This window comes from Tiliqua scincoides, chromosome 1, assembly GCF_035046505.1.
Source record: "Tiliqua scincoides isolate rTilSci1 chromosome 1, rTilSci1.hap2, whole genome shotgun sequence".
NCBI classification, from domain to species: domain Eukaryota; kingdom Metazoa; phylum Chordata; class Lepidosauria; order Squamata; family Scincidae; genus Tiliqua; species Tiliqua scincoides.
In genome coordinates, this window is record NC_089821.1 from 254,385,625 (window position 1) to 254,399,377 (window position 13,753).

At 45.8% G+C, this 13,753-nt stretch overlaps 1 protein-coding gene across 1 annotated transcript in view; it reads right to left on the reverse strand.

Moving 5' to 3' along the window:
• Window positions 1–10,776, reverse strand: part of KCNK2 (potassium two pore domain channel subfamily K member 2) — a 99,531-nt gene extending 88,755 nt beyond the window's left edge. Inside the window, exons 1-2 of the mRNA XM_066611710.1 lie at window positions 10,690–10,776; window positions 6,915–7,225 (exon numbers count right to left, since the gene is read on the reverse strand). Of these exons, the coding sequence (XP_066467807.1) occupies window positions 6,915–7,225; window position 10,690 (312 nt within the window). The 5' untranslated portion in view covers window positions 10,691–10,776. The remainder of the gene's footprint in view (window positions 1–6,914; window positions 7,226–10,689) is intronic.
• Between the last annotated feature and the right edge of the window lie 2,977 nt (window positions 10,777–13,753).

Here is a 13,753-nt window from a genome sequence, read left to right on the forward strand (position 1 = left end):
AAGAGTCCAGTCTCTCCAGAGTGCATGGAGGCTGCTTAAAACAACAGTAATAGAGGCCCAGCAGAGGTGTATACCGCAAAGAAAGAAGGGTTCCACTAAATCCAGGAGAGTGCATGGCTAACCAGCCAAGTTAGAGAGGCTGTGAAGGGCAAGGAAGCTTCCTTCCGTAAATGGAAGTCTTGCCCTAATGAAGAGAATAAAAAGGAACATAAACTGTGGCAAAAGAAATGTAAGAAGGTGATAGGGGAGGCCAAGCGAGACTATGAGGAACGCATGGCCAGCAACATTAAGGGGAATAATAAAAGCTTCTTCAAATATGTTAGAAGCAGGAAACCCGCCAGAGAAGCGGTTGGCCCTCTGGATGGTGAGGGAGGGAAAGGGGAGATAAAAGGAGACTTAGAGATGGCAGAGAAATTAAATGAGTTCTTTGCATCTGTCTTCACGGCAGAAGACCTTGGGCAGATACCGCTGCCCGAACGGCCCCTCCTAACCGAGGAGTTAAGTCAGATAGAGGTTAAAAGAGAAGATGTTTCAGACCTCATTGATAAATTAAAGATCAATAAGTCACCGGGCCCTGATGGCATACACCCAAGGGTTATTAAGGAATTGAAGAATGAAGTTGCAGATCTCTTGACTAAGGTATGCAACTTGTCCCTCAAAACGGCCACGGTACCAGAAGATTGGAGGATAGCAAATATCACGCCTATTTTTAAAAAGGGAAAGAGGGGGGACCCGGGAAACTATAGGCCGGTCAGCCTAACATCTATACCGGGTAAGATGGTGGAATGCCTCATCAAAGATAGGATCTCAAAACACATAGACGAACAGGCCTTGCTGAGGGAGAGTCAGCATGGCTTCTGTAAGGGTAAGTCTTGCCTCACAAACCTTATAGAATTCTTTGAAAAGGTCAACAGGCATGTGGATGCGGGAGAACCCGTGGACATTATATATCTGGACTTTCAGAAGGCGTTTGACACGGTCCCTCACCAAAGGCTACTGAAAAAACTCCACAGTCAGGGAATTAGAGGACAGGTCCTCTCGTGGATTGAGAACTGGTTGGAGGCCAGGAAGCAGAGAGTGGGTGTCAATGGGCAATTTTCACAATGGAGAGAGGTGAAAAGCGGTGTGCCCCAAGGATCTGTCCTGGGACCGGTGCTTTTCAACCTCTTCATAAATGACCTGGAGACAGGGTTGAGCAGTGAAGTGGCTAAGTTTGCAGACGACACCAAACTTTTCCGAGTGGTAAAGACCAGAAGTGATTGTGAGGAGCTCCAGAAGGATCTCTCCAGACTGGCAGAATGGGCAGCAAAATGGCAGATGCGCTTCAATGTCAGTAAGTGTAAAGTCATGCACATTGGGGCAAAAAATCAAAACTTTAGATATAGGCTGATGGGTTCTGAGCTGTTTGTGACAGATCAGGAGAGAGATCTTGGGGTGGTGGTGGACAGGTCGATGAAAGTGTCGACCCAATGTGCGGTGGCAGTGAAGAAGGCCAATTCTATGCTTGGGATCATTAGGAAGGGTATTGAGAACAAAACGGTTAGTATTATAATGCCGTTGTACAAATCTATGGTAAGGCCACACCTGGAGTATTGTGTCCAGTTCTGGTCGCCGCATCTCAAAAAAGACATAGTGGAAATGGAAAAGGTGCAAAAGAGAGCGACTAAGATGATTACGGGGCTGGGGCACCTTCCTTATGAGGAAAGGCTACGGCGTTTGGGCCTCTTCAGCCTAGAAAAGAGACGCTTGAGGGGAGACATGATTGAGACATACAAAATTATGCAGGGGATGGACAGAGTGGATAGGGAGATGCTCTTTACACTCTCACATAATACCAGAACCAGGGGACATCCACTAAAATTGAGTGTTGGGCGGGTTAGGACAGACAAAAGAAAATATTTCTTTACTCAGCGCGTGGTCGGTCTGTGGAACTCCTTGCCACAGGATGTGGTGCTGGCGTCTAGCCTAGACGCCTTTAAAAGGGGATTGGACGAGTTTCTGGAGGAAAAATCCATTATGGGGTACAAGCCATGATGTGTATGCGCAACCTCCTGATTTTAGGAATGGGTTAAGTCAGAATGCCAGATGTAGGGGAGAGCACCAGGATGAGGTCTCTTGTTATCTGGTGTGCTCCCTGGGGCATTTGGTGGGCCGCTGTGAGATACAGGAAGCTGGACTAGATGGGCCTATGGCCTGATCCAGTGGGGCTGTTCTTATGTTCTTATGTTCTTAACATGCTCTACTGGCACTGGCTGCCACAAAAGAGCCATAAAGTACTGCATAAAGTGCAAGGAATTAGACAGGTCTGGGCTGTTGGTCCAATATAAATACTAACATTTTCATTTCTGCTGGGATTGTCTCTCACAAACTATTCTTGGGAAATTGTGAGCTCTCAAGAAAGGTAACTCCCATGACCCCCAGTAAATTTATTCAATCAAGCTAAAGGTATACGAAGACTTTACAAAAGCAGTGAGACTTCGGAATTCACAAAGTTCAGACTGGACAAAATTTAAGAAGGGGAAAATGTTGGCCAGGAGATAGGCAGTACAATTCTAACCTGTGCTGGAACAGGCAGGCCAAATGGACTGTGCTGTATCCAACGCAGGTTAGGTGCAGGCTGGGGCAGAACTTGGAATAAGGGAACTTATGTCCCCTTACCCTGAATAACGCCCCACCTAGCCCTATTGGCTACTTAGATTTGCACCAGCGAAATCACTAGTGCAAATCTGAGCAGCCTATGTAAGGCTGCCCAATTTGGGGACAGGGGTTAGGGTCAGGCCTAAGTGCCAGATCCTGGTCCCCCACCCCTCCCACCAACCAGCCCTCTTCCATCCCGGGACTTCCTCACTCCACTCGTCCCCTTTCCTCTCCAAACCCTGAGCCACCCTAGGGAAGCTGGCACACACCTACTTGTCTGTGTCAGGATGGAGACTGGATCTGGCCTCCACGGGCTGGTGCATGTCCTTGTGCCGGCCCAGCCAACTCACAAGGAGTTGACTCTTCTGGGCCAGTACAAGAGACTTGTGCCAGCCCAACAAGCACCCAGAATTATGCTCTGAATTCAAGAATGTAAGAAAGGCAGCCAAATTAAAACTTCACTTCAATTTTATCATTTAAATTCCCAGTAAAATAATTTAGTATTTGCCATTTATACCAAGGCCATTTGTCACAGCTATACCTGAAAACCTATGTTCAAATCCTAGCTAGCTTGGAAAAATGCATTCCCTCAATATAAGCTTCTAATGCACACAAAAAGTGAATGGTAATGAGCTACACAGGAAAAGTGAACAGATAGACTATAAAAAGAACACAGTTCTCTAAATGAAGATATAGATGGTCCATTGATGGAGTTAAAGATTACAAGTGCAGCATATAGCTAGCACATATCAGTGATATGAGAGTCAGTTCCACCCTACATCCACTATTAAAGTTAGTTCTTGCTAGAATCATACTGATCAAAACAGAATATATACATGGTATAGTTCCAATATAAATGGTTTACATGTGCACACAAAGAGGTCCACTTCAAAACATTATGTACATGCTGGTTGTTACCCTGGACCTGATAGATGTGGCATGATCCAAAATATGTCTGCTCAGATGCAAGTCCTATTGAGTTCATAAAATTTACTCCCAGATAAGTGTGTGGAGGACTGAAGCCTTAGAATAATTTTTAAAAGTACATTTAAAACAAGCTTGAATTTAATTTTAGTCTGGAACAAGGTAATAAGCAAATACTGTCTGAAAACAGAACATTATAGTGAATGAATATATTTCTGTAATTTTCTTGACATGCACTCTATCATTAGCACTGCCTAATTCCCTACTATTGCTTTATGTTTACCTTTTTATCTTTCAGAAAATTCAGTTCTGAACTAGTGTTTATGTTTTCAATCACACAGGAGAACAATTCCCTCTGAAGCAAAACTGTTATTATAATTGTACCATAAATGAGCAGCTGAATTCTTCTCCTTGACACAATGTATTCTCAAGAGCAACTACTGGTAAGTAACTACAAAAGATAACAGGTTGGCAGAAATAGAGGGCAAAGGACTAACAAGGAGAAGAGTAAGAATTTCTTCTGATACTACTTTAGATACTACTTTATTACTGCTTTAGAAGTATAATCAGCATGCAATCTGTAATACAGGAGCATTCTACAGTTCCACAAGGAGGAACCATAAATGAGCCTGTTCAATAAAACAGCAACAGGGTGATCAGGTGTATTCAAGGGGACTAAAGACACTCCCATTTAAAAAAATGCTTCCAACCAATTAAATCACTGGGAAAAGTTACACTTTTCTTGTTATGTCCTGGAGCCCTGTAAGGAAAACTGTTTGCATTGAAATCTACAAGCACAAAACTATGTATATTGATGCACTGCATGAGAATACTGCATAAGGCAGTGGTTCTCAAACTGGTGGGTCCCTGCCTTTTTCCTTTTGGGGGGGGCAGGGGGAAAGTAGCAATGTGATCCCCAGGATCATGCCGCTGCAAGGAAAGGGGGGCTGTTTCTTGCATCACTTACTTGCTTCATGAGTGCGGGGAGCCCTGCAGACAGAGTGACCAGATAAAATGGAGGACACAGTGCCTGTACCAGTGGTTTCCAAACTCTCTAGGAGAGTTTGCACTGCTGTAACTACTTGCAGGGACGGGGGGGGGGAGGCAGCAGGAGGGGCGGGGGGAAGCAGGGATGCAATCCCCAGGATCGCACCACTCAGGAGGGTTGCAGGGACTGGGATGCATTCACCAGTCCCTGCAGCAGCCTGTTGGGGGTGCGGGGAGCCCTGCACGAGCATCTGCAGGGCTCCCCAGCTCATTGGAAGTGAAAGTGGAGCAATCGTGCCCAACTTCCACAAAACCGGAAGTGGAGCACAATCACTCCACTTTCACTTCTAATGAGCTGGGGAGCCCTGCAGACACTCGCTCAAGGCTCCTCGCACCCCAGTCCCTGCATCCCTCCTGAGTGGTGAGAACCTGGGGATCACCTCCCTCCTACCTCTGTCCCTTAAGGGGAAAGAGGCCAGGGCCTTCAGGCTGGGGCATCACAACGCCCCAGTCTGAAAACCACTGGCCCATGTCTTTAACTGCTGTATAGAAGAGGGAATTTTGGCAGCTGCAGCTCAACATGGAAGGGTTTTTAAACTTGCACTTGCCAAGATTCCCTCTTTTATACAATAGTTAAAGGTATAGGCACTCTTTCCTCCATTGTAACTGGTCACTCTGCTTCTGCAGGGCTTCCAGCAGCTTGTAGAATGTTAAAAAAAAATTATCACAACCCACTTCCGGTTTACAATCACATCTGAGAAGTTGGTTGCAATCATTCCGCCCGCCCCCCCCCCATTCTACAAGCAGCAAGGACCACTGCAGAGGGCTCCTTGGAGCCCCACACCCCCAAGACCCTGGCAGCAAGTAAGAAATGTAAAGAACAGCCCCCCCTTCCCTGCAAAGACCCTTGCTGCTTCGTCCCCCCCCCCCACCAAGACTTAATGGTTGGAAACTCTACATGAGAGTTTGAGAACAACAGGTATAAGGGTTTTAGTACTAAGAGTTTCATCATGATTAACTGCGGATTTGCACCCTTAACCATTAAAGGCTAAAAAATGAGGGTTTTCATAGGAACAGTTGACTACTCTTCTTTTAAAGAAAAATTTACTTCAAAAACCAAGAAGGAAGAAAATTTGTTCAACAACAAAACAAAACAAAAACCTGGCTGTTGGTCAGCATAAATATTCTTACTGGCCTACCCTTTGTATATTTACCTGAACATATGTCCCACTAGGACTAATGGAACCAATGGAATTTAACTCAATAAGTGTACATAGTACTATGGTTTTAGAGTAATGATGTGCCTGTTCTCTTAGTACAAGAACAGTTTTCTAAAGAGTACTGGCAAACATTAATAAGCTTTTGCCAATACAAGATAAGATATACCTAGAACCTAGGTATACCTAGATACCCCAGGTATCCCCTGGGGGCTGGGGATAAGAATAGGCCCTCAGTTTGGCTGTATTTGTCGTAAGAGGCGACTAAACAGCCACCGGGTAGATGGGACTTGTCAGCCTGGGAAGGCAGCTCATCTGAGAGAAGGAAAACTCTGATCCCAAACCTCCACTGCCTTGTGGCTACATACAGTTATGGAAAAGGCTTCAGGAGTCAACCTCGAGGCAAAATCCGGAGCCGGAGTCCCTGAGGCAGTTCATGGCTGAACACAGTCACGTTCTGGCAACTCCTGCGACGCCGCTGGAACCAACCGTATTGGCCTCTGCCTTTCCATTGGACCATTTCAGCGACGTGGAAAGGGGGGATTTGCTGCATGGGTAACAGCCTATCCTCCATACCTACTTTACCCAGGCTTCGCGCACTGGAGAGGACACTCTTTTCCAGAACCACCATTCAGAGCGTGACACCATAGTCTTCCGAGACTGAAGGATGCCAACAAGATACCTAGAACTTTCTACTTAAATGCATATGCTTACTATAAAGAAGTTTATACATAGTTTTGCCTCAGAATAATCTCCCATAGAAGACAATGAAGAAAGCTTGAGCTTAGTTTATCCGTTTGTTTGTCAGACAATATGGTTATAGAACAACTTATCCAATATTGCATCTGCTGATGAAAAACAATTTAAGAAGCACAGCTGAAGCATTCAGTGAAAAGATTAGCTTTAATACAGGCCCAATATCAAAAACAGAATTAGCAATGATTTTTCCATATGAGGACCTGAGTCAAATTACTTGTGCCAATTATTATTTCTTACAAATATCAGCCCTGGTGCATTGTGTTGATGCTCCTGGGATTGTGGTTTACAGTGGATTTGGATCCTTGACTTTCAAAAGAACAATGTAACTAATAAATAACATTCCCTTTAGAACATGGCAAGAATACACTTTTTAACAGGGAATTACAGTACCTGAATTAGGTCTTCAAGTTCTGTGTCATTCACACAGGAATGGTGAGATACAAACATCTGCTTCTGGATCACAATGGTTGTTCTCTGGTTAGTTTCATGTGGCTGCTCCAGGGCTTTGAATACAGTAGCTCCAATAATTAAATACAAAACTACCACTAGAAAAATGGTTGAGACCGTCTTCCATTTCATAACATTAATCGTTGTCTCACTTTCCTCCCGTGAAGCAAGCACAGTGGGTTTGGTGGAAAATGACAGCCTGGGTTTGGAATTCTGAGTGGCAGATTTGGGATCCAGCAAGTCAGGTGCCGCCACTAATAAAAGAAAAACAGAATGTTAATTTTTACAAGGCTTGCCATTGATTTATTTAGTGGTTCATCATCTTGCTGGAGGGTTAGAGAAAATCTATTAATTCACTTGACAATTAATGTTTAGCTGCTTGCATTGTAGATGAACTCCACTTGGCCATCCTTGCAAGAGTTCACTACAGAACCATAAGTGGCAGCACCTGCCGTTACGGTATTACTCAATTCATCTGATGTATTTTGATAACCATACTGTAATAGTTGCAGACCAAGACTTATCAAAAACTACATATCCAAGAATCCAAGCCTATGAATATCTACTCAGAAGTAAGTCCCATTTTAACCAATGGGACTTACTCCCAGGTAAGTGAAGATTGCAGCCTAAATTACAGATGTAGTATTACTGATAGTAGTAATACTGTAGTGATACTGATAGTTATTGTTTCTGATCATTATCATGATCACATCCTTTTCTCCATTTAACTCATCCTGATTTATTTTAGGTACTAATGAGACTTCCAAGACAACTTATAAGATTTCCAGCTGTGAGATTTAAACATAACACAAAGAAATCCTTTCTTCATTCTTAAATGCATACATACACCCCATGTGCTGACACAGAATGCATCATTAGAGTATTGGCATTTCTGCTTTCTCCCCTATATGACTTTCAGCAATAATTTATTATGAGTAATCAGTACATGGTATTTCTTAAGGGAAACCTTTTTTAAAAAAAAAAATAGCTGTGTATTGAGGCTTGAAAAATTAATGCTCATGGCTGGAAATTTAAAATAAATCTCAGGTGCTCAAGAGCCTAGGATTTCCCCAGACATATGCCACACAAATATTAGAGGACTGTTTCTGAGTTGCAACTACACTAAAAGCTAATGAGATATCAGTGATATATGGCCCCCACAACTATTTATTACTAGTTGAACATGCCACATCAGCACATGTGAATGTGTGAGGTCCCTGAGATACTGATGATACTGAGTGTCTTAATTTTTACAATTATTAATATACTTTGAGTTACTGTACCATTTTCAACAGCAGTAGAGAAATCCTACACCTAAGAGCAGACATAAATCTTTCTTTCTGCTTCATCACCACTCTAAAAGGTGAATGTGTCTTAGAGCCCACTACTATGCATGTCTATTCAGAAGGAAGTTCCATTATAGTCTATGGCAGTGGTTCTCACACATTTAGTACTAGAACCCACTTTTTAGAATGAGAATCTGCCAAGACCCACTGGAAGTGATGTCATGACTGGAAGTGACATCATCAAGAAGGAACATTTTTAACCATCCTAGGCTGCACTCCTACCCACACTTACCCAGGAATAAGTCCCATTGACTATCATTGTTAAAAGACTATACAGAGTAGCTTGTTAGAAGTACAGGTCTGTAATATTTCCTCAAATGCAGTCACATACCATGGTAGTATCAAGTCTAATATATTAAAAATAAAATATTGAATGGGGGCCCACCTGAAATTGGCTCGTGACCCACCTAGTGGATCCTGACCCACAGTTTGAGAAACACTGGTCCATGGGGCTTACTCCCAGGAAAGTGTGGACAGGATTGTAGCCTCAATGGGAGAAAGAGTAGTGTACCATTATCCACATGCACAGTGTACAGCATTCAAGAAGTTAAATGACAGCATTACAGCACCTTCAAACCTAGAGAGACAAGTAGGTTTGAAGGTTTTGGAGAAAGGCTTTGAAGAAGGTAATCATCCATAGCAAATTGCTTAATACAGTGGACATAAACTTAAAAAAAAAATTTTTTTTTAATGATGGGGGAAGAATGTAGTCATGGAGGAGAAACCCAAAGAATCACTCTTCATGACTCATCACATGGTGCTGTCATCTAGTTACTCATTTTTTTTCTTCAATTCCTGGAAAGCTAGGACTTCAGATAACACCTGCACATGCCTAATTCCTTCAGCTGCTGTGGATGTCTGACAACTTTTCCACAGGACAAGGACACTGATCTAATCAGATGCTTCTGTCTGCCCAAAGACGAAGTCTTACAACCACCTTGCCTTGCCTGCAATAGATGTGACTGAGCAAGTCCCACTGATTTTAAGGAGAGTATTCCAGAGTCAATGGTTTAAGGATGGCAGTTGAATGGTGTAGCCTAGAGCATTGCATGTAAGCTCCCTTTGGACTGATGATGGCAATGTCTTCATGTTTGGCAAGGCAATCTACAAGGTGGCTGAACTGCAGTTATCAGCTCTCAAGCCTTCAGTGGAATTAAGCTGACAAAAATATACTTTGCCTTCAGTGGTCAGTGGATCAGGCAGAGAAATGTGTGATGGGCAGGAAAATGAGGAAAGGGAGAGAAGAAGGAGCCATCATAATCTCATTATTACTTAATTCAGTCACTATCACTTTGATTTTCTCCCCCCAACATGTTGCCAACCTGCTCAAGCTGCCCACCCCACCCCCACAAAAATGGTGGCAATCTAGGTTTATTGCATCAATCCTGCTATTCATCAGGACGGTGTTCTTTTTTAGAACAGCGCCCCCCTCATGCCCAGATGCAATGCACACCCCTCCTCCGAAGGAAATCCTGGCACCCTGGGGAAGTGCAGTCCCCAAGTTCCCTTGATCCACTCCCTTTCAGAAAGCTGAATGCAGCTAAGCTAACAAAGCGGGGAGGGGGGGGGAGTGGAGAATGGCAGCGGAAAACTGTCTTCCTCCACTGATCACCGCTGTGCACTGCTGCTCAATCAGCTTTTCCCCAGCCTTCACTGACCATCCATCCCCATCACCCTTCTTAGCCCTACTGAGGCTCATCCACCTTGCCAACACTCAACCCCCACCTCCAGATGAATAGGAAGCCTTCGCCCTAGCAGGGACAAACCCCTGTGGACGTTTGAAAGGCATCTCGACAGAGAACTGAATCCTCATGCGTCTTCTGTCTTCTACCAATTTTGGGTGGCTTGGCTTTTTAAAGCAAGCAGATTCCCCCCCCCCCCCCAAGATGCTCTTGAAGCCTATTTCTTCCTATGCCTATAAGGAATGGCAACGGATTTGGAAAATCCCTGGACGATGGATTTCCCGGACCTTCTGCTTGATTTTCCATTCTCCCCACCACCACCACCACCACCACCCCCCCCGCGTACATCCCCAGCCCAAGCGACACACGCCCCTTGAACAAAGATGAAGTGTAACGAAGCGCCAGCGAGCCCAGGTGTTGCATGCAGCAGCAGAGCCCATGCAGTGGGGATGGCGAGTGGCGGGGGGAGGGGGAAGCAGAGGAAGGATGGTGGGAAGGGGCAACACGGGCTCTCCCGCAAAGGGTGGGGTGGGTGGGGTTGGGGGTCTCCTATGCACTCGAGCGAGGGTGCATCGGCCAAGCAAAGAAGCATGCAGCATTTTTCCTCCTCCTCCTCCTCCTCCTCCTCTCTTTTTCTTTCCAAGGCAGCCTTTCGAGCCAGCAAGACGCGCCATTGTAACGAGTACTCACTTCTTATTTACAGACCCGGTGCCCTCTCCTCGCTTCACGGGCAGGCATTTTTTCAGGGCTCGGGGAGGCAGAGTTTGAGCGCAAAAGGGGGGGGGAAGCGGGGTGGGGGTGGGAGAGGAGAGGGAAGAGGAGGAAGAAGAGGGACCCTGGAGAGAGAGAGAGAGAAAGACACACACACACACACATGCATGCATACACACACGCACGCAGTCCCCGAGGCACCCAAGTAATCGAGAGAGGCTTGGCTGCTGAGCCCGGATTCCACGCGCGCCCTCTTGCCGGGGTGTGGGAGCTGCCTGCGCGCGCTGGTGTGTGTGTGTGTGTGTGGTGTGTGCAGCGCCTCGTGCGTGCGTCTCGTGTGGTGCCTGTGCGGAGCAGCTGGCTCTCGCCAGCCAAGGTGTGTAGGGATGGATGTACGTGTGTGTGTGTGGAACTCCTTCAGCTCTCCTCCTTCTCTTCCTTCCCTCCGCCACCAGCACCTCCGCCCTCCCCAGCTTCCGAGCGCGCCGTTCCTGGCGCGTGTCACTCGCGCTCCCCAAAAGAGAGCCAGCCGGGTCGGCTGGCTGTTCCCAGAGCTCACAGCTGTGCTCGGGCAGGTCTGCTTCTGAAAGGAGGGGCCGTCTGCACTCTGGGTAGATGAGCGCACAGCTGTCTCGTTCTCCCCCCCCCCATAAGTGTGTGATCAAGAACCCCCCGAGAACTTCTGAGGGGCGACCTAAAGGTGGCTCCCTCTGGGGATGGTACTGCCAGCACGCCCGGGCTCTCGCCTCCAGGGAGCCTGACAGCCACTCTTGCGCACCCCCGGAGCGCGCGCGCGGACTCAGACGCGCCTGGCCAGTCCCCACCACTCTCCGCTTTCCCCGCCAAAAAAAGGGGAGGGGGGCTTTGGTTTGGTGACCGGAGCGCTTCACTTTCCACGTGGCCACCCAGCCTCAGTCTCTCATGGACCAGTCTGCACAGAGCGCTGAGGGACCTATTAGTTAGGGGGTCGCCCAGGAGAAGGAGGCACCTCGTGAGAGAAGGATGTGGGTGGAAGGGGGGGCGAAAGGAAGGTGGAGGAGAAGCAAAGCGCTGCGCTGGCCAAATGGGAGGAATGGAGGAACGAGACAGAGAGCCCAATCCTATGCATGTCTACTCAGAAGTAAGTCCTATTAGAGTCAGTGGGGCTTACTCCCAGGAAAGTTTGGATAGGATTGGGCAGCAGTCCTAACCACACTTTAAGAGAGTGAGCCCCAATGAACAAAATAGGACTTACTTCTGAGTAGACCTGGTTAGGATTGTGTCCATAGAGCCCAATCCAATGCATGTCTACTGAGAAGTAAGTCCCATTACAATCACTGGAGCTTACTCCCAGGAAAGTGTGGATAGGATTGCAGCCTATGGCTACATTGCCATAGGCTGCAATCCTATCCACACTTACCTGGGAGTGAGCCCCATTGACTATAATGGACTTCTGAGTAGACATGCATTGGCTTGGGCTCATACTCTCCACCCACCATTTGCCCTCAGATCCCAGGGCTCTGTGTCTCTTCTACTGGACTTTCTATAAACCTGAGTTCAGTGCAAGGAGAAGAAAAGATGAGATGGGGACATTCCTGAGCCTTTGTAGAAGTGCATATGGGACAGTAGCAAGTGCAGGATAGAAAGCAAAACTAAGAGTCTGGTTGCATCTTAAAGACTAACCAATTTATTGTAGCATAAACTTTTTTTGCTCCCGGTGTGGAAGGGATTGTCACTCCCGGATTGGCCTTTTCAGCCACACTAGACGCTGTGCCAGAACCAAACTTTTTTGGACTACAGTCCATCAAATAGCTCCCTTAGGCAAGCTAGCTCACAGATAGAAGAAATGCAAAGCACTGCATGTGAAACAGAAGGCTTTTGGGGATCAGATGTGTGGTTTCAGTGCACCTGAATTCTATGCTATGTGGAGCATTGGCCCATTTCTTCTTCAGAGCCTCAACTATTCCCCATCTAGCTGTTCCATAGCTGAGAGCTACAAAATCAGCAGAATCACTTGGTGTTCTCCCACTTCAGAATGCAGGTGAGGAGCGTATTTAAATACTTGCTCAAAACCATCCTGGTGAATCAGCCATTTTCAACTGTGGTACTAATGTGCCATGAATGGTCTGTGCCATGGTGTTTGGAGCATGGTGCATGGGTGTTTGGAGGGCAATTTATTGGTAGGGCCATTGGGGGATGTGGACCCCCCACCAACAGCATGGTGTGCCTTGTCAATTGTCAAAAACTGATGGTATGCCTTGACAATTTTAGTACCTTGTAAGTGTGCCATGAGATGAAAAAGATGAAAATTGCTACTGTAAATAGAAAAGTAGCATGTCAGAGAGGAAACTGAGCTTTGAGTTCTTCTCCCTAATGTGCTAATTTTTTTATATACAGGATGTTCAAACAGGTTTGAAATTTGAAGACACACAATCTAACGAGAGTTGTATTAAATGACTACTGATTGTACAGCCTGGTTTTTAAAATACCACTGTGGGATGAGAACAGTTGTTCAGCATGTTTCCCATTTTAAGTAATGGGTGTCCCTGATGAAAGGATACATCCTACACCCCTTGTTATAAACTGTAATCACAAATTGGGAGCACAGGAAGATGTTGAATCAATGTGTGCTTACCCTTACATGACAGGTCACAAATAATGCTAGAACCTACCCTTAACAAACCATACTTTCCTGAAGGAGAGGTCTACTGGCAGGGCTATGTATGTTTACTCAGAAGTAAGTCGCATTGTGTTCAGTGACACTTCAGCTAAGTGTGCACTTGATCACTTCCCATGTCTTTCCTGGAATGTGTATTGGTAACTATAGGGAATGGCCTTCAACACTGTATGCACATCATTAACTATTTAACATCCTATTCTTATACAGTGGTGCCTCGCATAACGAAATTAATCCGTTCAGTCCTTTCGTTATGCGAGTTTTTCGTTTTCCCATAGGAATGCATTGAAATTTAATTAATGCGTTCCTATGGGCAAGAAAAGTCAGAACAAAGTCAAATTTGGTTTACAAAGTGTTTATTAAGTGCTCTTTAAAGGCATACATACT